This window comes from Myotis davidii, unplaced genomic scaffold (genome assembly GCF_000327345.1).
Source record: "Myotis davidii unplaced genomic scaffold, ASM32734v1 scaffold115, whole genome shotgun sequence".
NCBI lineage: Eukaryota > Metazoa > Chordata > Mammalia > Chiroptera > Vespertilionidae > Myotis > Myotis davidii.
In genome coordinates, this window is record NW_006291010.1 from 1,535,509 (window position 1) to 1,560,890 (window position 25,382).

A 25,382-nucleotide genomic window follows, 5' to 3' on the forward strand; every position below is an offset into this window, starting at 1 on the left:
GGGGATCAATGGGGGGGGGGGACAGCGAGCAGTATGGCTGCTCTCAGTCCTGTCCTCAGAGGCCCCCGCAATCTCTGTGAGTGCCTCCGAGAGAAAGCTGCCCTCGAGTTCCGACCGATGCCAGACAGTCCTGCTACTCCCGTTTGAGTCTGGGTCCCTAGAGACTTGCCCAGAACTGGAGCTGAGAGCCTGAGCCTCCCCCCCGATTGAAAACGCCAACCGCGCCCTCCGCCGCCGCCCGCTCCGGGCACTCCGCACCTCAGAATTTGACTTCAGCACTGCGCAGCCTCTGAGTGTCCGTATGCGTTACTCTTTCCTCCTAGTTGTAGGACTTCCACTCAGCCAGCGTTCCTGTGGGTCTGGATGATGTCCCTTCCGTCTTTTAGTTTCACTTTTGAAATGGTTGTTCGAGGCGGCAAACTCCGGCGTTAACCTATGCCGCCATCTTGGTTCTCCAAATATGCATGTAGTGACAGTGACTTTAAAGAGGTTTGTCAGTGGCAATGTACAATTTGAAACATACACAAAGAGCCTGGCCACTGTGGCTCAATGGTTGAGCGTCAACCAATGAACCTGGAGGTCACACAGTTCAATTTCTGGTCAGGGCACATGTCCGGATTGCGGGCTCCATTCCCAGTGTGGGATGTGCAGGAAGCAGCTGATCAATGATTCTCTCTCATCATTGAGGTTTCTATCTCTCCCTTTCCCTTCCTCTCTGAAATCAATAAAAATGTATTTAAAACACACACACACAGTAGACTGGAATCCAATAAGAAGACATAAGTTATGAATGTGCAGGAATATTCTACTAACCCTGAAAAAAAAGTATAAAACAATATAGCTAAATATATATATATATACCAATGAAAATTAAAAGATAGTAGGATTACAGTAATAATAAATTTAGACTAAAATGTTAGCAAGGATAATGAAAACTTCATCTCTTTTCCACAGGGTGTCTTGTGACTTGCTATTTTTATTTCAAAGATTTCTATGTTCCTGTGTCTCTGTTTTCCTGTCCAATGCTAGTTGTCAGTGCATTTTTTGGTGTTTGTTTGTTTTGTTTTTGCTTTTTAAAATATGTATCTTTGTTGTTGAAAGTATTACAGATATCCCCATTGACCCCCTCTACTCTGCTTCCGCTCCCCCAGGCCTTCACTGCATTATTGTCTGTGTCCATAGCAAGCCAGAGAAAGACAAGTATCACATGACCTCACTTATATGTGGAATCTAATGACCAAAATAAACTGACTTGCTATTTTTAAGAAAGCCACCTTTGGGTACACAGCATTGCTGGCCTGGTCGGTGTTGCCACATTCCACCAGTAGGAGGCAGCACCTTCCACCATTTTACCTCTTCACTCAGGCTTTCAATTTTTATCATGGCATTTGGAAACAAGGTATTTGGGGTAGGGTTGCCAGATTTAGGAAAACAAAAGCAGCATGTCCAATTAAATTTAGACTTCAGGGAAACAGGAATCGTTTAGTAAAAGTATGTCCCAAATATTGCACTTATTTTACATGGTAACCCTAATTTTGGGTGGCGGAGAGGAGAGCTGTGGATGAGAGATGGGGAGGAACTGCCTCTTACATGCCAGTGAATACAGGGCATTTTGTTTAAACTTAAATAGTCACAGTTGCACCATTTCATAGATTTGGAAACTGAGACTCTGTTAATTACTAAGTAGCAGAGTCAGAATTTGAATCCAGAACAGTCTGCTCCAAAGCCCATTCTGTATGTTTTAAATTTTTTGTGTTTAAAAAATTTCTGCACATGGTATCCTATTGCTTTTTTTTTAAAATTTCCATAGGCTCAACCTACAACCAGCCCCACCAATTCTTTTTCTTTGTTTTCTCCTCAAGCCACTGCCATGTCAATCATTTTTTTTAATATCAAAAGTTTGGAAAGGGTGGTTTGTACTTGCTCCCCCCACGTCTTCAGCACATTTACCAATTAACCCGCTACATCTGGTTGCCACACTCACCTATTCAAATAAATTATTTCTCAAAAGTCACCAGCAATGACCTACCAATGGATAGATTCAGAAATCTCTTCTCAGACCACATCAAACCTGGGTACTCTGTAATGGTTGATATGATTGGCAAGTCTAAGACAGCACAGTTGGACGATCTTGATGAAATCATGGATTCAATGGGTGAACAAGTCACAACTTCTTTGAGCCTTGGTTTACGCATCTAAAAAAGGAAGACTAGAAGTCCTGCCCGGTTCCTTTCTCAGGAGTATAGTGACTTAAATTTATGAGGGTCTCCCAGGGAGATGGGACTTTGCAATCTTACATGAGAAATACTTGGTGAATATTTGTTGAATGAACAAATAATTGAATGAATGAGTGAATGAATATTAGCTTTACAGTTTCTTAATTACCAAAATAAATCAACATGATAAATCTTTCTCAAAACACCTACATAGAAATATGAGTATCAACTTATGACACCCCTAGACATTTCCTCATGGACTGTGTATTTCTTTTTAACTATGAAACCCTTTCTTTGAAGACTATCGGTGTCACAGCTCAACATACAAAACTGATGAGTCAGCTCTAACCGGTTTGGCTCAGTGGATAAAGCGTCGGCCTGCGGACTGAAGGGTCCCAGATTCGATTCCGGTCAAGGGCATGTACCTTGGTTGCGGGCACATCCTCAATGGGGGGTGTGCAGGAGGCAGCTGATCAATGTTCCTCTCTCATCGATGCTTCTAACTCTCTATCCCATTCCCTTCTTCTCTGTAAAAAATCAATAAAATATATATTTTTAAAAAACAAACAAAAAACTGATGAGTCAGAGCTGCTGCAGGTCGGCTGAGGTGGGAGGGCTGGCACTCCATGGAGGGGACAATGTGCTCACACATGAGCAGTCTGTGGAGTGACTGAGGCCTTTTTCGGCTGCTTTCCCGCTGAACTGAACTCTGGCGTCTCCATCCAGGTGATTCTGTGAGCTAAACAGTATCTTCCCATTTGTGGAGGGTGGCTACAGCAGTGGTTCTCAACCTTGGCTGCACATTAGAATCACCTGGGAATCTTTTTAAGGCCCAGAAATCAGGCTTTTAAAAAGATTCCCAGGTGATTCTAACGTGCAGCCAAGGTTGAGAACCACTGGGCTATAGTGTTTGGACAGGTTCAAGCCTCAGACTAATGAGAGGGCACAGTCCTCTCATTGCCATGTGCAAGCCCCAGCTTGGAAGGCAGAGCCCTCCCAGCACAATTATAGCCAACAGCTATAGTTGTAAGCTTGAACCTATGGTCTGAACACGTGGTCCCACGTGCCTGAGTGATGTGGGCTTGAGAGAGTTCAGGTGCATGTAATTGAGTAGGATTGAAACCCAGGAGAATGTTGTAAACATCTTGACCACACCCTTACTTTGCCTTGTGGAATCTGCTATAAAATAAAGACAGGCTTGTAGTCCGTGGCGCTGTCTCCATCAGAGAGGACAGCATCCCGCCGAGACCCAGCTTTCATTCTCTTGTCTGTCTTTTCTCAATCCTTCACGGCCCCAACTCGGGCTCACCGAACCTGGCTGAGCTGGCGCGGCACATATGGTGCCCCACGTTGGTCTGAGTATGCCATGGCCGTGCCAGCCCGCCACACCCATTGAGTCCTTTTCCAACTTAAATCTGTAAGGGTTGGTTTCTGTTGTTTATGACCAAGAACCCCAATGTTTTCATAAAGACATGATTACATTTGTAACAAAACAAATTCCTATTTTCAAGAAGCTACCTGTCTAATGGAGGAGACACGCAAGAAAGCCACCGTCACAACACAGAGGAGACGTGCAATGGTGGAGGCATGCAGAGGGTGACAGTAAGAAGCTCTGGTCTGGTGGGTGGGTCTTGGCAAGCTTCCAAGAGAAAGTGATCCATGACTGGCACCTTAAAGGACCAATGTGAGCCAGCCAGGTGGGTGGGAGTGAGGAAGAGGTAAAAAGGGGCGGGGTGCAGAGAGAAGATGGCTATGCAAGGGAAGGTCTTCCTAGGCATCCAACTTGGGGGAATAGGGCCAGTTTAGGAAACTGCAGGGAAATCAGAATGTCAGGAGTAGAGGAGGAATGTGAGGCTGGGGGAAGGCAGCGTCATGAAGAGATAGCCAACTGATCGCCAATACCTTGAAGACCTTTCTTGGGAGGATAGATAGACTTTCTCTTCAAAGTGAGAGGGATCCAGTGAGTAAAGGGTTGTAAGCAGCTGAGAGACACCATCATATCTGTGGTTTAAGAGGGCATCCTGTGGCAGTGTGGAGGACAGGTTGGCAAGAGAGCAAGACTAGAGACAGAGAAACCAGTTATGACGCTGCCACAGTGGTCCGGGCAAAAGGTGAGAACCAGAATAACAGTGGAGAGGAGGATCCAATCCAAGAGCCATTTGGGAGGCAGAATTAACGTGACTCCAGGAGCCACTGAATTTTGAGATAATGGAAGTAGAGAAGCCACGAATGGCTTGAGCAGCCGGTGTTGACCAGCTGCCTGGTCTTGCACTGTTGATTTGATCGTGGTTTCAGGTACTCATTAACCATGTTCCTGAAGCTCCGAACAATAATTTAAAACAAATGCCAACAATTTTCTGGTAGAGATTGTCTTCCTTTAGAGGTAGACTTTCACTCCCTAGTTACCAAAATATATTTAAAATACATTTAACCTACGTATAGGTAAGATGGTATTATTTTAGGTATTTCATACTAATAATTGGATGGAAGTGAGGATAGGAATAAATGAAACAAGATTGGCTGGTAATTGTTAGCGAGGTGATCATGGGGACTCATACTGTTCTCTCTACTTTTGTATATGTTTGCATATAAAGTTTAAAATGTTTTTAAAATTCATTTAACCTAATGGATAATAAATTGGTGGTATGTATATGCCATCATATTGCCAAATAATATGATTCCGACTTTGGAGAGAGAGTTGGAAATATTTATTTTTATAACCCTCGAATATATAATTTTGGTTCTTGAAATTTATACTTTTTTAAAAAGCTGAAATTCCATGAAGCAGGGAATATGGGAGAGGGAAAGCAAAAAAAAAATCACTGAAGGGTTAATAAAAAAAGAAAAGAAATTTATTAAGTAATTATGGCATATGAATGTAATAGAATATTATGCAGCTGTTAAAATTATGTATAGGAACATCATGAAGCAATGTAGGAATTGAGCAGTATAATAATACGTTTTAGAAGTAGGATCACTGCTTCATTCAACTGAAGAGGGATTTGTAGGCTATTATAACTGCAAGAGATACCTGTTCTAGCCCCCAGCTGCCTCACTGACTTGTCTCTACTCCTCTCCCTCTCCCCACCTCTCACCCTGAGGCAGCATCCTGGACTTCCTGGCTCCCTCTCAAACACTCGGGGCTCAGTCCCACTTTAGGCCTTTGCATTTACAGTTCCCTTTGCCTGGAAAGCTATTCGCACATTTATCTATGTAGCTGGTTTTACTCACTCATTCTGACGTAGCTGACTTTATTTAGATCTCTGTTCCAATGCCACCAAGTGAGAGACTCCTTTCCTCCAATCCTGTCTAAAAGAGCACTTCCATCCCACCATTCTCTACTTAGCCTGCTCTGCTTTCCTTCACATCACTTATCAGCACTGAAATTGTATCTGCATTTGGTTCCTTGTTTACATAAGGCCCTGCTTTTCATGGCTGTATTTTGAGCACTTACAAAATACAGTGGCAGGCAGATAGTAGGAACTCAATGAATGGGTTCTGACTGACTATAAATGCATGCACACGAACAAAAGACTGAAAAGAATATTGAAAAAATGATCATTTGCATGAAAATGAAAGGAAATCAGGTATTTTCTCTACACCTTTCTGAAGTATCATAATACTTTTGATAATTTAAAAGTAAAATTAGCAAAGTATTTCAAGTAATTAAGTAACATTTATATATATATGTAAGCCTAATATGCAAATTGTCCCATAGGTGTTCAACTGGAAGACCAATCACTCACTATGATGTGCGTTGACCAGCAGGGGGTGGTGTGGAATGAAGGGAGGCCCTGGCCAGCAGCCAGAAGGCCCTGATTGGCCCTGATCGCCGGCTAGAACTAGGGACCCTACCCATGCATGAATTTCGTGCACTGGGCCTCTAGTAATAAATGTTTAGACAGAGACTCATATTAGGTTTAGTTTAACCCAATGATCTCCAGGGGAATGCATTATTCTAAGAAACAAAGAACTGACAGCAGTCAGAACGCCTTACCGGTGTCTAAGGTGGCAGTCTTCTGGGTCTCATCACTGGGCTGGGAATCAGTTGTTTTGAGGTCATTGCTCTCATTTCTGCTTTCTGCCTTGGAGGACCTGAGTTTTGAGCCCCTGAGGAATTTGTTGACAAACGAAGTCTGGGGTTTGGTTTCTCCATGTGAGAAACTTTTCTTCCTCGTTTGACTCATGGTCAAGTTGAAGGAGGTCTTTCTCAACAAAACATCTTCTTGTTGTTTTCTGTTTTCTAGGATTTCTGAGAAGAAAATAGGAGTGTCAAGTCTGGGTGGAATCAGAACTTCCCTATACGGGCCTTGACTTCTCCCTTTCCTTCTGTTTTTATTACTGGTAATGTTTAACATAAAAATAAGAATGATGTAACCCAGGATCCGGGAGCCAACAGATGGTAGCAGATGTCAATCCAAAGCAAATTTGAGTTTTTAACGTTGCCCTGTTTTATTGTGAGAAATACGGGTCATTAAACACCACTTTGGCAAGTGCATCAAATGTGTCAATAGATCTTAAAGTTCAGCAGTCAATTAGCATTACCTTCTGAGAAAGTCAGTGAAAGATGATGTCGCATGCCATTAAGCTGCCTGGACCTTCACAAAACTGTCACCCGGAGGAGCGGGCCTTCAGCGTCCCCAGCCTCCTCTCTCTGCACACTGCTTCTCTTTCACTTGGCACTTTTACTTTCTCTACTCCAGCCCTGCACCACCGCCCATTAAAAACACCTCGGCAGTAAAGAATCCATCCATTCCCTAACCAGAACCTACTATGGGCCAGATATTATTTGAGATTCAAGAGGTTCAACGATGAACAAGACACAGCTCACGTCTTAACCTGGTGGGAAGATAGACCTGTGTGCCAATGAGGACACTGGGAGAAGGGCCATCAGCGAGGAGAGACCCAAAGAGTCAGAGACCCCACAGTTGGACTAAGCCTGCTTTGGAGAACAGACTTGGAGCAGTGAGCGACATTGCCTGGGTTTTAAGAACTATGAGTTAGCTAAAAAGAAAAGAGAAGGCAAAGTGTCCCAGGCAGAAAAAACAAAAACAAAACAGGCTCCCTGCTTATAGGCGTGCAGGGTCTAGTGGTTGGCTCCAGGAGTGAAACCTGGTTTTTAGGGAGCAGGACATGTAAGGGGGCTGGAGGTAAGCAGAGGGTCTGGTGTAATGTCAGGCTGAAGATTCATGAGGATCACTCTGCTATTTCCTGGGATTTGCTTGCATTTTAAAGGTTAAAGACTTAAACTAAAGGGATAAGCCTGTAAATGGAATTTCAAATTCTGTTCATAGAATTTCGATCCTGTTCTTGAACCAGGGCCTAATAGTCTTATATTCATCAAATGTTCATGACTTTCTTGCTATACAGGAGGTATTTCTGTAAGATTATGTTTTAGAATGGTTCAAGAAACGTTTTACACAGGGACTCCTAAAAAAGACCTTGCAGAACCCACCTTCACATCTGGAGGGTGGATGTTCCATACACCTGGAATACTCCTTTAGAAGTTACAGGTGGGCATTCGTTTCTTTTTACATTTTCTTTCCAAATTAGATCAGGGTCCACTCAGCCCAGGTTTACCCAGGAGGACACAGCAATAGGTTGGAAGGTTGCCCCACAGCTAACCAGGGCCTCAGGGGGAGGGGAGAGATAGGGAGGGAGAAAGGAAAGAAGGAAGGAAAGAGAGAGAGAGAGAGAGAGAGAGAGAGAGAGAGAGAGAGAGAGAGAGAGAGAAAGAAAGAAAGAAAGAAAGAAAGAAAGAAAGAAAGAAAAAGAAAGAAAGAAAGAAAGAAAGAAAGAAAGGGAGAGAGAAAGAAAGGAAGACCTTCAGCTCATGAATCTAGTCACAACCTGCAGCCCCAGCTGCTCCACTGAGATTTCACCATCACCCTACGGCCCTTCTCCTTTTGCCCCAACCCAAGACTTACCTCCAGGGTCATCTTTACTCAGTTTCACCTTGTGGAGGCATACACAGCCATTCTCTGCAGAGCCATCCCAGGAAATGGTTTCACTCTGCCCACCCTCACTCCCTGAATGCACTGACTCTAACTCCTGTGTCTTAAGGAAACACTGCTGGACGGTGCTCCAGGATGTGGTAATTTACCCAAGTGAAACCCCACCCGGCTGGGAGGCCCAGAGTCCACTGCAGGGCAGAATGGGAAGGGCCGAGCAACCAGGGAAGGCGAGAAACTGCACAGGACTCCAGGGATCAGAAGAGGAAACCAAAGAACGGTGGGCAAACTGGGGAGGCAGAAAGGAGAGAAACACAAGAGAGGCTAAGAGGGAGTGAGAAAAGGAGCAAGGGTGAGGAAGGCAGATGTGTGAGCACAGGGGTAACAGCATCAGCAAACTTCTTTTTTTAAAATATATTTTATTGATTTTTTCAGAGAGGAAGGGAGAGGGATAGAGAGTTAGAAACATTGATGAGAGAGAAACATCAATCAGCTGCCTCCTGCACACTCGCCACTGGGTATGTGCCCACAACCAAGGTACATGCCCTTGACCGGAATCAAACCTGGGACCCTGGAGTCCGCAAGCTGACGCTCTACCCACTGAGCCAAACCAGTTAGGGCAGCAAATTTCTTAGTATTCAGTATAGGAGGGCACTATGCTCACACTTAGGGATAAAAAAATTGTTTCCGAAATATGTTTAGGAGATTGCTCTTTGTATACAAAGTTCAACAAGTACTCAGGCTTCCCATACTAATTCAAGCTTTAAGATCAGCTCACACACGAACCTCTTCTCTTCCCCTTTGTGAAGGTAAACCCAACGTGACCACCAGACCACAGCAGCTAAGTGCTGGGGGTTTGTCTCTTCCCCCAGGATCAGAAGCATTTACTCGAGAGCCCTCTGGGAAAACAAATGGCTGGCATTTCAACTCAACTTCACAATGTTAGTTGAGCAATTGCTTTCAATATTTACAGTATTATCAGTAGGTAAGGTTATTTGTCATGGAACGCCAAGGACAATAAAATATTTCTTGCACTTAAGTGGTTTTTGTTTATTTATTTTTGCAAAAGTGAGAATACCTTTCCTTTCTTTTCCATCCTTAGGTTTGGGCTTAAGATACACTTAAAATTTTTGATCCTGCCCTTGCCAGTTTGGCTCAGTGGATAGAGCGTCGGCCTGCGGACTGAAGCGTTCCAGGTTTGATTCTGGCCAAGGGCACATGCCTGGGTTGCAGGCTCAATCCCCAGTGTGGGGAGTGCAGGAGGCTGCAGATCAATGATTCTCTCTCATCATTGATGCTGCTATCTCTCACTCCCTCTTCCTTCCTCTCTGAAATCATTAAAGAAATATATATATTTTTTAAATTTTTGATCCTCTTTCAGAGTGAGTCATATTTTCAGTGTTGTTTGGGAAAGGGAAATGTACTTTGCTTTCCCCACAAAACGTCATTGAAAAGGAAGAAAGTCCTGCACACACTGCAGTGACTACACGAATGAACCTTGAGGACATTATACTAAGTGAAATTAAACAAGGAGTTATTTCATGGGTACACAGTTTCAGTTTCACTAGATGAAAACGTTCTGGAGATTTGTTGCAAAATAATGTGAATGGTTAAGAACTGTGCATTTAAAAGTAGTTAAGATGGTATATTTTTTATGCCTTTTTAAAAAAACCACCACACAAAAATACATATGTAAAAGTATAAAAGTGATTCAGAGGACCAGGCCTCTAAATGAAAAGAAGTTTTAGGAATACCTTAATCAGTTTCTGCTTTTATTTTCCTTTTTATGTATATACAAGTGTGATTTTTTAAAAAATCCATGCTTAATTATGTCTAAGTAGGTTTTAATAAGTATAAAACTCCTAGGTAATAAAAATGACTTAATCCAGTCACTTTGTTCTAAAGCATCTGGTGGCATCCAGTGTCTTTTTAAAAAATGTATCTTTATTGTTGGAAGTATTACAGATGTCCCATTTCCCCCACTGGCCCCCTTCACCTTCCCCCCAACCTTCACCGCACTACTGTCTGTGTCCCTGGGCATTCAGTGTCTCAAGTTATATGTCTGATAGGCTTGGTTCAGCCCTATCCAGAACTGTTGTCTTGAAAATGCATTATTGTAGATCTATTCCTATTTCTATTAATACTATTATTCTCAGTTAAGCAGAAAAGGGAATTTATTAAAAGGATAACAGAACTTCTATTAAAGGGACAACACAGCTGAATATGCCCACTCCTTTTGAATCTATTTAAACAATGATTAAGGGATTAAAAATCACTTTGTTAATTTGTAAGGATAAAAAGAACTAGATAGACACCAGCATAATTTTGCAATCTACAGCATGAGGGTGAGTTAAACAGACTCTACACTAAAATGCCTGCAAAGGTTGGGGGAACAAATTTTTCAAACTTCAGAACCCCAAAAGGCTCAGTAATTGAACCAATGATTATACCAGGCAACTCTGAAGGAGAAGGTGAGTATGGGTGGAGCTGAAAACAGGACGATTAGTTAAAAACTTGTAAGAAGTTAAACTATTAAATTCCGTTCCTCAAGCCAGGGCAGCCAGAGGAGACTGCCTTTTCCCCATCCTGGCAAAAGACAGAAAGTTTCTTTTCAGGGCAGGTTGAAGCATAGAGGATCTGGTCACGTTTTGAGTACCTTATTGGAAAGGGAGGTTAGGTAAAGTCTACATATTGAACCATGAGACCCTTTCTCATTCCCCTTTTGATCCCTCTCAGAACACAATGGCCACTAAACTTAACCACCCTCTTCCACCATCCAATAAAGGTTTGTGGGAGGACACTACTAGGGTGTGTCTTAAGAGAAAAGATCCATAGATAAACTGTTGAGAATCCCTAAACTAAATGAAGTCCTGCATATATACGCACAGAGCTCCCAATATCATGCTAAATTCTATATATGCGTGAAGGTCTGTCTGGGATCCCAAGGTAACAGGAAGAGGAAAGAGACCAGTGTTCAGTGCAGGATCGTAGGTGCAGGCAATGCCCTCCTGGCTTCCCCACAACCCCTACCATTTAGTCCCTGGCATCTTCATTCAGCCATGCATCTCTTATTATGCAGTGAGTTATCAGGGAGGACGTAATGACAAACCTGCCCATGGGATCCTCAATCCCGTTTTCGTATGCTGGGTCTCAGTTGTTTCCTGCAGTGAACTTTCTCCTTATCGAGAAGTTGTAACATGAGGAACATATCCATTTGAGCTCAAAAAGTCAGCAAATGAGTTAGATGCTCTCAACATTTTCCTACCCTGGATGTCACCCCCCTACCCCCATGCTTAGCATTCACAGAACATCAAATCTCACACAAAATCCTGAGAATCGAAGGTCCATCTAGACACATCCTGATCATGAAAGCAGCTAAAGAGAAAGGAAATGTAAAGACAATTAGAGTTGTGAATATACTGCCCAATTAGTCACAAAAAGTAATATAGGTCCAGAGAGGTTCAATATATCTACCCTCCTCTGATCCTTAAGCTGGATGCTTAATGTAGCTAATTCCAATTGCATTACTTATGCTCTCTTTTAAACAGTCTGGAGCAAACTACCTTATAGAGCAGCGGTTCTCAGCCTGTGGGTCGCGACCCTTTTGGCGGTCGAATGACCCTTTCGCAGGGGTCGCCTAATACGATCCTGCATATCAGATATTTTTTTGAATACATTTTATTGATTTTTTACAGAGAGGAAGGGAGAGAGATAGAGTTAGAAACATCGATGAGAGAGAAACATCGATCCGCTGCCTCCTGCACATCTCCCACTGGGGATGTGCCCGCAACCAACGTACATGCCCTTGACCAGAATCGAACCCAGGACCTTTCAGTCCGCAGGCCGACGCTCTATCCACTGAGCCAAACCGGTTTTGGCTGCATATCAGATATTTACTGTATTTAAAGGGCCAGAAGGTTGAGAACCACTGTATAGAGGAACTTAATGAGGCATGATTGATGGCCAGTAAGTGTAGTTTGAGTGCTTACACTCCATCTTCCTGCCCCAAATTTGTTGCATCTCTATCTGAATACCTGTTTCCATGATTGTTTCTGCAAGGGAAGATAGTTTGGAGAACTGGCCACCGGTTCTTAAATGCTTCTGCTTGGGAGTAACATGCATCATTCCCACTAACATTTTGTTGACCAAGCAAGCCATGAAGCCACCTACACTCAAAGGGAGATCCAGGAAGGGGAAGAGGACTTCAAACACTGGTCTGCTGCAGCCCCCTACCACAAGAAGCTGGCCTAAACATTAACGTTGGTTTAAGGGGACACTGATGATTCCATAACTAATGACGTGAGTTTTACTTGCTAAAGCAAGTGCATTGTATTCTTTGCTCTGAGGCGTATTTTTCCCTTTTCATTTTTATTGTGATGTTCTCTACTGGCTAATGTGCATTCTTATCTTGGCAGTCCTAAGCTCAGGGCTTTGCCAGAAACGTCCCTGTGAAAAGGACCTTGAGGTCAATAGCAGAATTTGCTTACTCAAGCTGGCTCATCATCTATTCAGTGCCTTAATGAGGACAAGCAGGTTGAGTCCCTTTATTACACATGAACTGTAGGTTTGCTGTTGCTCTCATTCATTTGCCTTGAAATTAGCTGCTCTTGGAGCTCTGCAGAGCAGGGCCTGCATCAATCATCAACCACACACTCACTCAACATCGGTTACCTATCATCAAAGAAATACAACTCATAGCTCTTGTCCTCAAGAAAATAACCTTCCAGCCGAGGAAACAAGATGTAAACCTACCAAATATTACCATGTATGTTCCCATACAATATTGGTGGTCAGGCAATCAAATAATTTCAAGAAAGCTCAACATAAGGGCTCGTGTAGTCAGGGTCTTTGAAGAATGTGGAGGGTGAGCTGGGCGTGGATGGTGGTGGGTGTCGGGGAGGGGAGTATGGATCTCCCTTCCAGGCCTGCGCATTTCTAGGGAGAGCCGGACAGAGGAGGAGGAGAGAGGAACAAGATCAGCAGCAGTGATGGAGGAGAGAGCATGCTGGGTTTGAAAAGTATACTGCCAACATGGTGGGAGAGCTATGGAAAGCAGAGCATGCATGCCCTGGGTCCAGTCACCTCAGTCTGACTTCCAAGTCTCTGCCGAGGTCACAATTGCACCGGGGATTCCAGAAATTTTGCATCTTCTAGGACAGGGGTGGGCAACCCCTGGCACGCGTGCCAAACATGGCACGCCAGTAACTTATGCTTGCATGCGAAACCCCCTCTTATAATCTTCCATTTACAATATTTTTCTTAATATTGACTTTTTTATTTTTTCAGATGAATTCAGTGTAGGTGCATCTTAGATAAATAAATAATTTTACATAACACGTATACATTAAAAATATAAATGTATTTTTCATCATTAATATACTGTGTTTTTGTCGCTCGAATGATTGTTATTATTTCTTCAAGGTTCTTCACATACGTACACCTTAAGAGATATCAAGTAGGCATAACATGTTCTCAAAAAATTAGGGTTGGCACGCAGAAGAATTTTGAGTCAGAGATTTTGCTGGTTTTTGGCACGCACTCACAAAAAGGTTGCCCGCCCCTGCTCTAGGAAGTCTAGCATTTGGATTAATATCAGAATTCCACTCTCCACGTTAACCATCTTTGTGTCCCATCTGACATTCCTATTGGAGTCACACACTTTTTTTGGCATTGAAGTGTGATAATATGCATTGAGTGTCACCAACTAAGGAAGTTTACCCACGTTTTGGGGTCCAGAGATTTACTGGGGCATCATCTAAGAGGTCATCTCAGGTTCCAGCCCTCAGGAGACCAACTGATAGCATGTAACTAAAAACCCAGAGCCTATGTCACAATGCCACTATCTGACTGGCCCAAGACCCCAGGCAAACGGAAGCCCTCCTTTCAGGAAGCCGAGGACAAAGCCCAGAACTCCTTTGGTGGTAAAGGTTAGATTCTTTACTACACAATACCAAAATGTAATCAATTTCATGAGACTTTTCCAGGGACACAGATAATTATTAATGTGCACTTTATGTCCTGAGAAAGTTATTTTAATCACCCACCATGGGAACAACCATCAATGTGCTCAATAGCAAAACAAGTCCTTAACCGCAATGGGCTGACTTCTTTAGATCCAAAATTCTGTCCCTCTAGTCCCAGGAAAGCCCTCAGGATATGAACCACCTGCTTCTGCACTATGCTGACAGGACCAAACCGCACAGGGTTGAATGGAAACAGACAATCTGAAAGAACTCCGGGACTGCGAGAAAGGAGGGATTTTGCCATCGGGATCTTGCTCAGGTGGCTCAAGGTCTCCCCCAGAGAAGAGATTTTGGGCCAACAAAACCCCTTTCCCCGAGGTCCTTGATGTGAAAACAATTTCATAGCAATACTGAGATTTTATTCATTTTACTCATTCTCGTATCCTCATGACTGTACAGTGCAGTTCTCCAGAGGCTACGTGACATCTGGTGTCACAACAGATTAAATGAAGAAGCAGGTAGGAGAATCCAACTGTCTTACGTCAGGCATTTCAGAGATTGGCAAAAATGGAAAACAAGGCCATTCTTCTCACTAAAATTTTTAAAAAATATATTCTTCCTAAAAATGTGTTATTTATATTAACATGCAATGAGTTCATTCCTTTAAAAACTAATTGATAATTTTTTTTGAATTTTGGATTTTAATTTCTAATATATTAAATGTTGATATACAAGTTTTTTTGAGGCACTCAATACATTTTTAGGGCAAAATGGATCCTGAGACCAAAAGAATTTGAGAATTGCTGGTGTAAGGGGGAACAGCAATGACTTTGAATGGAGACATCCCTACCACTACTAGCTTCTCCACATGTCTCCCTTCAAAGCACACACACACACACACACACACACACACCAATCAAACTCCCTTTTATCTCCTACTTAAGGGAGGAAAAGTTTATTTTATTTTTTTTGGCCTCTCAGGCACTTATTTATTTATTTATTTATTTATTTTATTGCTTAAAGTATTACACAGGGTATTACATATGTGTCCATTTTTTCCCCCCGCCCTAGACAGTCCCCTAGCCTCCCCTATCCCCCAGTGTCTTATGTCCATTGGTTATGCTTATATGCATGCATACAAGTCCTTTGGTTGATCTCTTACCCCGCTACCTCCTGCCCCCCAACCCTCCCCGGCCTTCCCGCTGCAGTTTGACAATCTGTTTGAGGAAGGGAGGAAAAGTTTAATTCAATAAGTAAATATTAAGTGGCTTAACAAAGTAACTAAAAGAAAAAAATTCTCCAACTGAATAATGAAGGTGGAAGAAAATAGAATATGTCACTCCAAAATATGCCTCTTTTTTTAATATATTTTTATTGATTTTTTTTAGAGAGGAAGGGAGAGGGATAGAAACATCAATGATGAGAGAATCATTGATAGGCTGCCTCCTGCATGCCCCCTACTGGGGATCAAGCCTGCAACCCAGGCATGTGCCCTTGGCCAGAATCGAACCTGGGACCCTTCAGTGCGCAGGCCAACGCTCTATCCACTGAGCCAAACCGGCCAGGGCCAAAATATGCCTCTTTGAGATAAAATTATTTTGAGCTGAAGGCAGTTATGACACAATAAACACAGGAAAAGCTCCCTTTACACTTTGCTTTTTCTGCATAAAAGTAGGACATAAATTTTCCTTTACTGGAGATGATTCCAGACTCTTATCAGCCAAGAGATGGCACCAGAGGAATCTGCAAACAAACCTCACTTTATTAGTTCCCTCCTGTATGTTTACCTTTCCATAATTTGCTGCCACTGGAAACCTAAAACTGCCTTCCTTCACCTCCCACTTCTCTACAGGTAGATGGTTCTTTGTTGAAAATGCTCTATATAAGCAGGAGTTCTAAACCACCTTTTCTAGTTACTCTTTCTCTGTCCCTGAGCCTCTCCCATGCTTGGATGAGATCTACAGGTTAACAAACTTCTGTGCATTTTTCTTTTATTAATATGTCTTTTTACAGGGATCCTAACTGAGAATATAGAAGGGTAGAAAGAAAGATATTTTCCTCTTCTGTAAACATATGTAGTTTCAATATGGGAGCAAGGAAGGAAACACTCAAAATAAAAACTAAATGCAAATGACTTTCAGATCATTTTGGTGTTATGTTATGTTTGCAAGCTTACTCAAATTAGCTTTATTTGGGCATTCAAAAATTTCAGTTTTCTATTAGCTTAGTTTTGAATATATATAATTATTTTCTTTTTCTTCTCCAATTTTATTAAGGTATATTTTATTATTAAAAAAACTGCATGTATTTAGAATGCATTGTTTGATGAGTTTCAAAACCATCAAAAGATATATACTTGCGAAACCATGAAAAGATAACAAATATATTTATCATTCCCCCAAAGGTTTCCTCATGCCCTTTTGTAATTCACCCTCCACTTCCATTAATCTGCTTTCTGTTTGTAATAGTTTGCATTTTCTAGAGTTTTATATAAAAGTATGTACTCTTGCAAAATTATTTTGAAATTTATTTAATTTGCGTTTGTTTTTAGTTTATTGCTGAGTAGAAGTGTATTGTATAGATTTACCAAAACTTGTTTATTTATTTACTTGCTGATGGACACTGGATTGTTTTCAGGTTTTGACTATCCTATCTAATAAAATAGTAATATGCAAATTAACCTTCACTCCAACACAAAGATGGTGGCCCCCAGTCCTCTCAGCCCCTCTGGAGTCCTCCAGTCCCGGGGACGGCTGCTGAGAGCAAGGCCTGCTTGCCGTCACCACAGCGACCTGGGAGCGGCCAAGCAGGCCCCACAGACAGCAGAGAACCATGGAGAGTGGCCCTAAGCTGTCAGTAGGACATCCCCTGAGGGCTCCCTGATTGGAGAAGGTGTAGGTCGGGCTGAGGGACCCCCCTCCCCACCCTTCTCTCCCCCCATACACAAATTTTGGACCTCTAGTTGCAAATAAACCTGTGTATATTTGTTTACAAGTCGGGGTGAATACATGTTTTTATTTCAATTCAATCACGTGTGTGTTTAACTTCATAAGAAATTGTCAAACTTCCAACCTGTTCTCCAACATGATCACACCATTTCAAGTTCCTACCAGCGGTGTGTGAGAGAGTCCCAATTGTTCCACATCATTGCTAACACTCAGTATGGTCTGTCCTTTAACTTTTAGCCAATGAAAAGTATGTAGTGATAACCTGTTACTTTTTCTCTGCCTCCTGACAGCCATATAATATCACTGTTTTCCTAATTTTCTGAATATTATTCATCATTCGAGACCAAGCGCATATATAGTCCTTCAGTGAAGTATTAAGCATTTTAAATAACTAAATGAGCCCTCTATTTGTGCTGATAAGGAAAGTCTCTAAGATATATTAAGTGAAAATAGTAATGTCTATATATTACAGTACTTTCTACAGGCCAAGCACTGTCCTAAGCATTTAATAGAGATCAGCTGATTTAATCCTTCTACCAACCTTAGAGGCAGGTACTCATATTTTCCTCCATTTCGGGGGTCAGGAACCAGACTCAGTGATGTGTGTCCATGGTCATACCTGTAATAAATGACAGAGTCAAGACTGGAACACAGGCTCCAGAGCCTCAGCTGTTAAGAGCTCTACAATACTCCGGCTCCATGTGTCAAGGCACAGGGCAGCTACCAAAGGGGGAGGAAATATCTATTCACAAGTATTTAAATGTCTATAAAAGATCTTTGAAAAAATACACCAAAGCACAGTAACATTGATGGCCATTGTGGAGGGAAGTTGGAGTTGAAGGAAAGGGGAGAAAAGAAAATCTTTAGAATGTTGAACCTTGGGTATATATTATTTACTAAAAATAGCAAATAAAATATAAGTAATAAAAATGCAACCCATGAGTCCAACTCCTTAGTCCAACTTTCTTCCAAAGTGCTTCCCAGATATTCAATTCCAGATCCACGTTACCCAACAACTGATATTTGGTTGTTGCCTCATTTTTTATGTAAGTCATCTTTCTCTACCAGATTATAAACTCTTTGAGTGAAATACCCCCTTTATACTTAAAACTCTTGGAGTTCCCTGCAGTGCTTAGCAGAGTACTGGACATTAATAAATGCTTAACAACAATCTGTTTATTAAGTGATAAGCCTGTTCCCAAAAGACTGAAATCCTGGCCCTGAGCCCACTTTCTGTAGCAAGCTGTTTTTTGTGATGAAAACATGTGGGACTGGGTCAGCCTAAGGCCGTGGTTGGCAAACTGCGGCTCTCGAGCCACATGCGGCTCTTTGGGCCCTCGAGTGTGGCTCTTCCTAAGCCTTAAGAGTACCCTAATTAAGTTAATAACAATGTACCTACCTATATAGTTTAAGTTTAAAAAATTTGGCTCTCAAAAGAAATTTCAATTGCTGTACTGTTGATATTTGGCTCTGTTGACTAATGAGTTTGCTGACCACTGGGCCCTGGGGAAACACCAGGCACAAGCTGATCAGCATAAAAAGAAGAACCAAAAACCTTTTAAAATTGATTTTTGAGGAGTGAAAAATGGCGGAGGTATAAAGGGACGTGTCCTGTGCCTTCTCCTGGAGCAGATAAGGGTGAGCAGCTGAAACGGGTAACATACAGCCCCAATAGGCAGAGGATTTTCAGCTGTGAGACTGTCTGCAGCTAGGAAAGACCGAGGACCCCCAGGAAAAAAAAGGACAGTTGGAGACTGCGGCTGAAACCTCTCTCGGTGCGCCAGGGCAGCAGCGGAGACCGCGCCATTTTGGGCGATTGTTGCCGGCATCCAGAGACCAGCTACTAACCTGGAAACAAGGGATCTCAAGCAGCGTGACTGCGTCAACTCAGACAAGCACTGCTTCTTCTCCCGGAAAGCACAGCAGAGAGAGAACTTCATAACCAAACACCTTGAGAAGAGACCTGTACTGTTGATATTTGGCCCTTTTGACTAATGAGTTTGCTGACCACTGGGCCCTGGGGAAACACCAGGCACAAGCTGATCAGCATAAAAAGAAGAATCAAAAACCTTTTTAAATTGATTTTTGAGAGAGAGAGAGAGACGAGAGAGAGAGAGAGAGCCCTAAACCTGGGCATGTGCCCTGAACGGAAACTGAACTGGTAACCTTTTGATGCATGGGACAACACTCAACCAACTAAGCACACTGGCCAGGGCCCAAAAACCCTTTCTTGAAAAAAATTTGAATATGAAAAAAGTTGAAGTAGACATCATAGGAAATAGAAATCATTTGCTGGATTCTCTGCAAGAGTTTTATCATTTGAAAGTTTTTACTTGTTAACATAATGGCCAGGGCTCTGTCACCGTTTCAAGGCCCCACCAGGCCTCTAACAACCTAATCCAGCTGGGAAATGAAAGGGAATAGGAAGACGCTCCATGATGACGTAATGATCTATTTGTGCCCTTTTTTTGGATAGGTGGGTGATGCTGAGCATTTGCAGGAACATTAGTTAGTCTCCCAAGGTGTTTTATCAGCGAAGCCGTAAGGGTGGGAGGTTAATGCCACATAATGGAAGCGCCAGACAGCCCTCCTTGCAGGTGAAGGTCATTGTGATAAAACAGGGGCTCTTCCGGTTTCAGCACTGGCCTTTTGATTCAGTTTTGAGAATTGAACTTGGGCGATACATCTTTAAAATAGATCCTACGGTGGGTAAAACTTTATTTTTCAGTAATTATGGGTGGCATTACTAACACTGGGCTTAAAGGCTCACCTAGAAAAAATAAATCAGAAAAGTCCCCTCATTGGAGGAGGCTTTCACCCACAAGTCACCAAGTGGCTCTGCCTGGCTCCCTCCAATCAATAGGAAACACAACTCAATCACACAGACTGTTAGCAACACGACGGTGCCCTGGTCCCAGGCGTCCTGCGTTCTGTAGGGCCAGCCATCCTCGGACTCCCCGGAATGGCTACCTCAGAGTAAAATTTCAGATGATAAACTATTTGGAAGTTTCTATTTCCCTTTAAAGATGATCTCGCTCTCTCGGGTCCTTGCAGCTCTTAACTTTCTTTGCTACAACTGCACACGATGAGCAAAGTTTTATGTTTAAATTTAGATATTGTCAAGAGAGAAATTTCATTTTTTCAAATTTGCTTGGAAACTTTTTACAAAAGAGGGGCAGGGAATTGGGGCCACCGTTTCAAAGCCAGATGCCATTCTGACTTTTTTTTTATTGTTTTGGAGAACAAAGGTTTGGCTTTTTGTTGGGAACGGCAGAGCTGATTTTGTGTTCAGATACACTGAAGAAATAACAACAGGTTTCTTGCATAGAGCACCGTTGCTTCCAACACCAGCCTTTCTGTCTGATGTTTTATAGTTTTCAAAAGATGGTTCAGAGTTATTGAGAAACACGAAGGTTTGCAATTTAGGTGGGTATCTAAACAATGTGGCAGTAAGAGAGCCCTCACGTTTTGAACTGAATATCATGAAAAGGCAACTGAGCCTACTCTTCCCTGGAGAGTTTGTCGCAACCAGGTTACTGAAGTCCTTGCTGGAGCAGCCGAGTCACAAATGGTATGTTTATCTGTTACCTTCGTTTAGCATCATGGAGAGGCAACGACGAAGTAATTTTACAGTAACTTGCTTGATCAATTCTTTTTTTTAAAATATATTTTATTGATTTTTTACAGAGAGAAAGGGAGAGAGATGGAGCGTTAGAAACATCGATGAGAGAGAAACATCGATCAGCTGCCTCCTGCACATCTCCTACTGGGGATGTGCCCGCAACCCAGGTACATGCCCTTGACCGGAATCGAACCTGGGACCTTTCAGTCCGCAGGCTGACTCTATCCACTGAGCCAAACCGGTTTCGGCTTGATCAATTCTTTTTCATTAAACTCGATTCCCTTTTTAAAGGAAGTCCCACTTTACTAACTTCAGTTTTCTCCTTCTCAAGAGAGGACAGCTATGTGATTCTGTTTCCACATCTATGGAACCAGCCTGCATGTCTCCTCTCTTGCACATTGACCCGACTCGGGCCTGCTGACCAGATTGCTGGACGTGGAAAAAGACTGGTGGGGCGCCAGGACACTTGAGGAATCTCGGCCGAGCTCGTGGACAAACTCTTGGCAGGAAACAGGGCTGAGCTCTCCAGGCCCCAGAGCGGAGGCCAGCAGCCTGGTCTCTTTAAAGATGCCTGGCTCTGGCCAGCGAAGGCGGAGTTGCTTCCATGGCTGCAATTCCCGCCCCTCCCTGTTGTGCTGGCTAAGGGAGCTATATCCAGTGACTTCCTAGGTGGCTATCATTTTTAAGACATTCAGGTTGATCTGATCATTTAAAGTTTCTATTTGGAGGTGTTTTGTTATGTACACTATAGGCCCGGTGCACAAATTCATGCATGGATGGGGTCTCTCGGGGTGACCTGCAGGGATCAAGCCCCAGCTCTCGCCCCCAGGATCACAGCCCCAGCTCCTGCCCCTAGACTTGCAGCCCTGCAACCCCGCCTGGCACCCCACCATGGCCTGGTGCCGCTCCCTCACCTTCTCCACCATCCCGCCTGTGGGCCTATCGATTGGGGCACCTCCCCACCCCCAGCAGCCACTGCAGTGCGATCGGCTGGGCAATCAGCCCTCACTGGCACCTGCCTTGCCCTGGCACTGCCTGCTCATCTTCTCCACCATCCCACTCTTGTCAGGGCCCATCAGGCCAGCAGCACCTCCACTGCTGCCCACTGCCGGCGCCACGTTGCCAACACCCGCCATTTTCTGTGCTGCCCCCTGGTGGTCAGCGCACATCATAGCAAGCGGTTGAACTCCCAGTCTCTAGGTCGATCTCCCTGCCGAAAGACTACCTGAGGGGATAATTTGCATATTAGGCTTTTACTATATAGGATAGTCTATTAAATAATTGTTCATGTGTATAATTTATAAATGAGCCTACAGAGGGGAGTCATGCTTAAAGATATTCTCTATGGGCATTCACAACTAAAAGGTTTGGACACCACTGTTCTATGAGTAAAAGTTCTGGAAAGGGTCCCTGTGACCTTTTCCCAAAGGCAGTTTCAGAGTTTATATCCAAGACTCAAGAACCAACTTGCAACAGCTCCAAAATGGCCAATGATGGGACAATTGGAACATTAATACAAGCCATGGATCAAAGCATGTGAAATAAATTAAAATGTCATGACTTCATAACAATCTCTTAAAAATCAACTCCTTGGCCACGGTTGGAGGATGTCAGCAAGCCAATTATTCTTAAATGAGTCATGCATTGGACCTGCCTTTCCGATGTGAGCTGTACTCTCATGCTTAAGGAATAATGGAATTTGAATATCATTATTTGGCAAATCTCAAGTGAAATAAGATCTAGGCTGTGACCATCAATAACTAATATCAGAGGAAGAGAGAGAAATGAACATGGTAAGTCTCTTGGTGGAAAATCCAACACCATCTTTATATAAAATGACCCTGGCAAGCCCTGGCCAGCATGACTCGGTTGGAGCACATTCCCATATACCAAAAGGTGGCCAGTTTGATTTCTGGTCAGGGCACATACCCAGGCTACCAGGGTGAGTGCATTAATGTTTTTCTCTATCTCTTTCTAAAATAAAAAAACCTAAAAAACACAAAGCACAAAAATATATCATCAGGTGAGGATTTAAAAAATACCTAAGGGGTCCTGCCAAAATATTAAACCTGAGTCAGATTGAGCAACTAAATCTAATATTTAGGAAATACGGAGGCACCAGGGGAATGCAATAAGCAAAACCAGACTGTGGGTTATGTGATGGGAAAGATAACCTGTTTTCTTAAACAAATATATTTTAAGGAACAAGAAAGAGAAGGGTTATTGCTATAGCTTTATAGCAAGCATGTCAAACTCGCGGTCCATGGGCTGCATGCCTTGTTTATTTGGCCTGCGTTAGCCTTTGAGTTTGACATGCTTGCTTTACAGAAACTTGAGGCACATAAACCTAACGTAGCATGTGAATGTTTTTTGGATTCTTATTCAAGCAAATGTAAGAAAAACAAACTATGAGACAATCAGGAAAACTTGGACACTAACCAGACAATAGATGACATTTAGAATGGTCAATGTTTTTGGTAGTGTGGTCATAGTTTCATGGTAATTCTTCAAAAGCTCTTTTTATTTTAAAGATACATACTGAAATACCTGTGGATGAGATGGTATCAAGCTGGCATTTGCTTTATATATTCCAGTGTGGGGAAGGAGACAAAGAAGCAAAAATGAAACAAGAGTAGGCTTGAGTTTGTAATTGTAATAGTTACATAATCAGTACATTCAGGTTCACTGTTCTAGTCTGTCTCCTTTAGCATATGTTTGAAATTATCTATAATAAAAAGGTTTGTGGGTGTTTTTTTTTAAGGCTAATGTCCAACCACAATCCTCCTTTGTATTTCTAAAGCACACATCAGAGAAAATGTTTCTCAAAAACAAGAATTTCAAATGCTCTAGTGGAATCCAACAAAATTAGGTTGAATGTACCGATGAATTTCTGTTCCAATCTCACCTCTAAGCAAACGCCCCCAAAAAGAGGCCATATAGGATTTCCACTCTAGAAAGAGAACTCTTGTAGGGGGTGAGTGCTTTCGATTAAATTTTAGGAACCATAAAGTGTTGTTGAAACAAATGAAACCTTGTTTTATGCTCAGATGTGCTAAGTCCCCCTCTCCACCTGACCCTACTTCTAGAGGGTTGGTCTGACAGCAATGCTGGAGATGAGTTTCATTGGATCTGTTCACTAAAATATTTTTAAAAGATGACTGTTTAATCCAACTTCACTTGTCATATGTTTTAAACCTTAAAGGTTGCTGGGCATAGAGTAGTTGCCTGTAAGTGTTTGTTGAATGAATGTTTGTGCATATAGTGTTTTATAGAATTAACACTTGCACTTTAGGGGAAAGGACATTCTTTCTAGCATTCACCAGCACATGGCCTGGACAGAGAATACAATTTATGGGGCATAACCTCATGGTGATCATGGGAGCTACCATCCCTTCAATCCCGAATATTATCACTAAAATGTTCCAATACCTGGTGCTCTGAGGGCTTTGCCATAACAAAGTATCACAAACCAAATGGCTTAAACAACAGAAATTCATCCACAGTTCTGGAGGCTGGCAGTGGAGATCAAGGTGTCAGCAGGGTTGGTTTCTTCTGAGGGTGGTAAGGAAAGGTCAGTTCCTTGGCTCTCTCCTAGCTTGTGGGTGTTTGCTGACAATCTGTACCATACTTTGGCTTATAGGAGCATCACTCTGATTTCCTCCTTTATGTACATACGAGGGGCCCAGTGCATGAATTCATGCACCTTGAAAGGAACTGTGGGCCGTGAAGCTGTGGTGGGCACAGGGGGGGGTCTCGGCCCATTCTTCATGCCCCCACTCGACCCCTCCTGCTGTGGCCCCTGGTCCCCTCTCTGCTGGCAGTCCTGCTCCCGCCGCTGCCGCTCCCCAACATTGATGGCACCAGCCCCGCTCACACCTGCTGATGGTGCGAAGCAATTGGGGCTGGCACTAGCCGTTGGCACCCACTCACTGCCAAGTGATCGGGACTGGCGCTGGCAGTGGGTGTGAGGGGGGCCGTTGCCAGCAGTGGGTGTGAGAGGCAGCTGCCAGACCTGATCACCCCTGAGGAGCAGGGGAGGTGGAGAAGCCCTGAGGGGAGATCGGGGCCAGCAGTCTCCACTTGCACTTGCTGAGTGCACTGAGTGATTGGGGCCGGCGCCGGGCGCCAGCAGCGGGTGTGAGCAGCAGCTCTGGTGCTGGCAGCAGGTGAGAAAGCCGGGTGGGACCGTGACGTGCAGGAGCAAAGATTTTCAGTAACCACCAGAGGCTCTCCCCGATGACAGCGACCAGCACCCCACCTTGGTCTGGCACCCCCGCTCACCTGCTCTACCATCCCACCGCGGCCAATGCCCACCATGTTCCGCACACAACCCCTGGTGGTCAGCACACATCATAGCGACTGGTTGTTCTGTCGTTTGGTCTATTTGCATATTAGCCTTTTATTATATAGGAAGGTGTTCTCCCTGAATGCATATCTGTGTCAAAATTTCCTCTGTAGCCCAGCTGGTGTGGCTCAGTGGTTCAATTCCCAGTCAGGGCACATGCCTGGGTTGCAGGCTCAATCCCCAGTGTGGGGCATGTAGGAGGCAGCTGATCAATGATTCTCTCTCATCATTGATGTTTCTATCTCTCCCTTCTTCTCCCTTCCTCTCTGAAATCAATAAAAATATATTTTAAAAAATTTTAAAAGAATCCCTTTTTATAAGGATTTCTGTCCTTGGC

At 43.2% G+C, this 25,382-nt stretch overlaps 1 protein-coding gene across 1 annotated transcript in view; it reads right to left on the reverse strand.

Annotated features, from left to right (window-relative positions):
* Positions 1-24,217, reverse strand: part of LRRC31 (leucine rich repeat containing 31) — a 44,682-nt gene extending 20,465 nt beyond the window's left edge. Inside the window, exons 1-4 of the mRNA XM_006764085.2 lie at positions 24,130-24,217; positions 23,140-23,279; positions 17,620-17,697; positions 6,214-6,468 (exon numbers count right to left, since the gene is read on the reverse strand). Of these exons, the coding sequence (XP_006764148.1) occupies positions 6,214-6,403 (190 nt within the window). The 5' untranslated portion in view covers positions 6,404-6,468; positions 17,620-17,697; positions 23,140-23,279; positions 24,130-24,217. The remainder of the gene's footprint in view (positions 1-6,213; positions 6,469-17,619; positions 17,698-23,139; positions 23,280-24,129) is intronic.
* Positions 24,218-25,382: the final 1,165 nt, after the last annotated feature.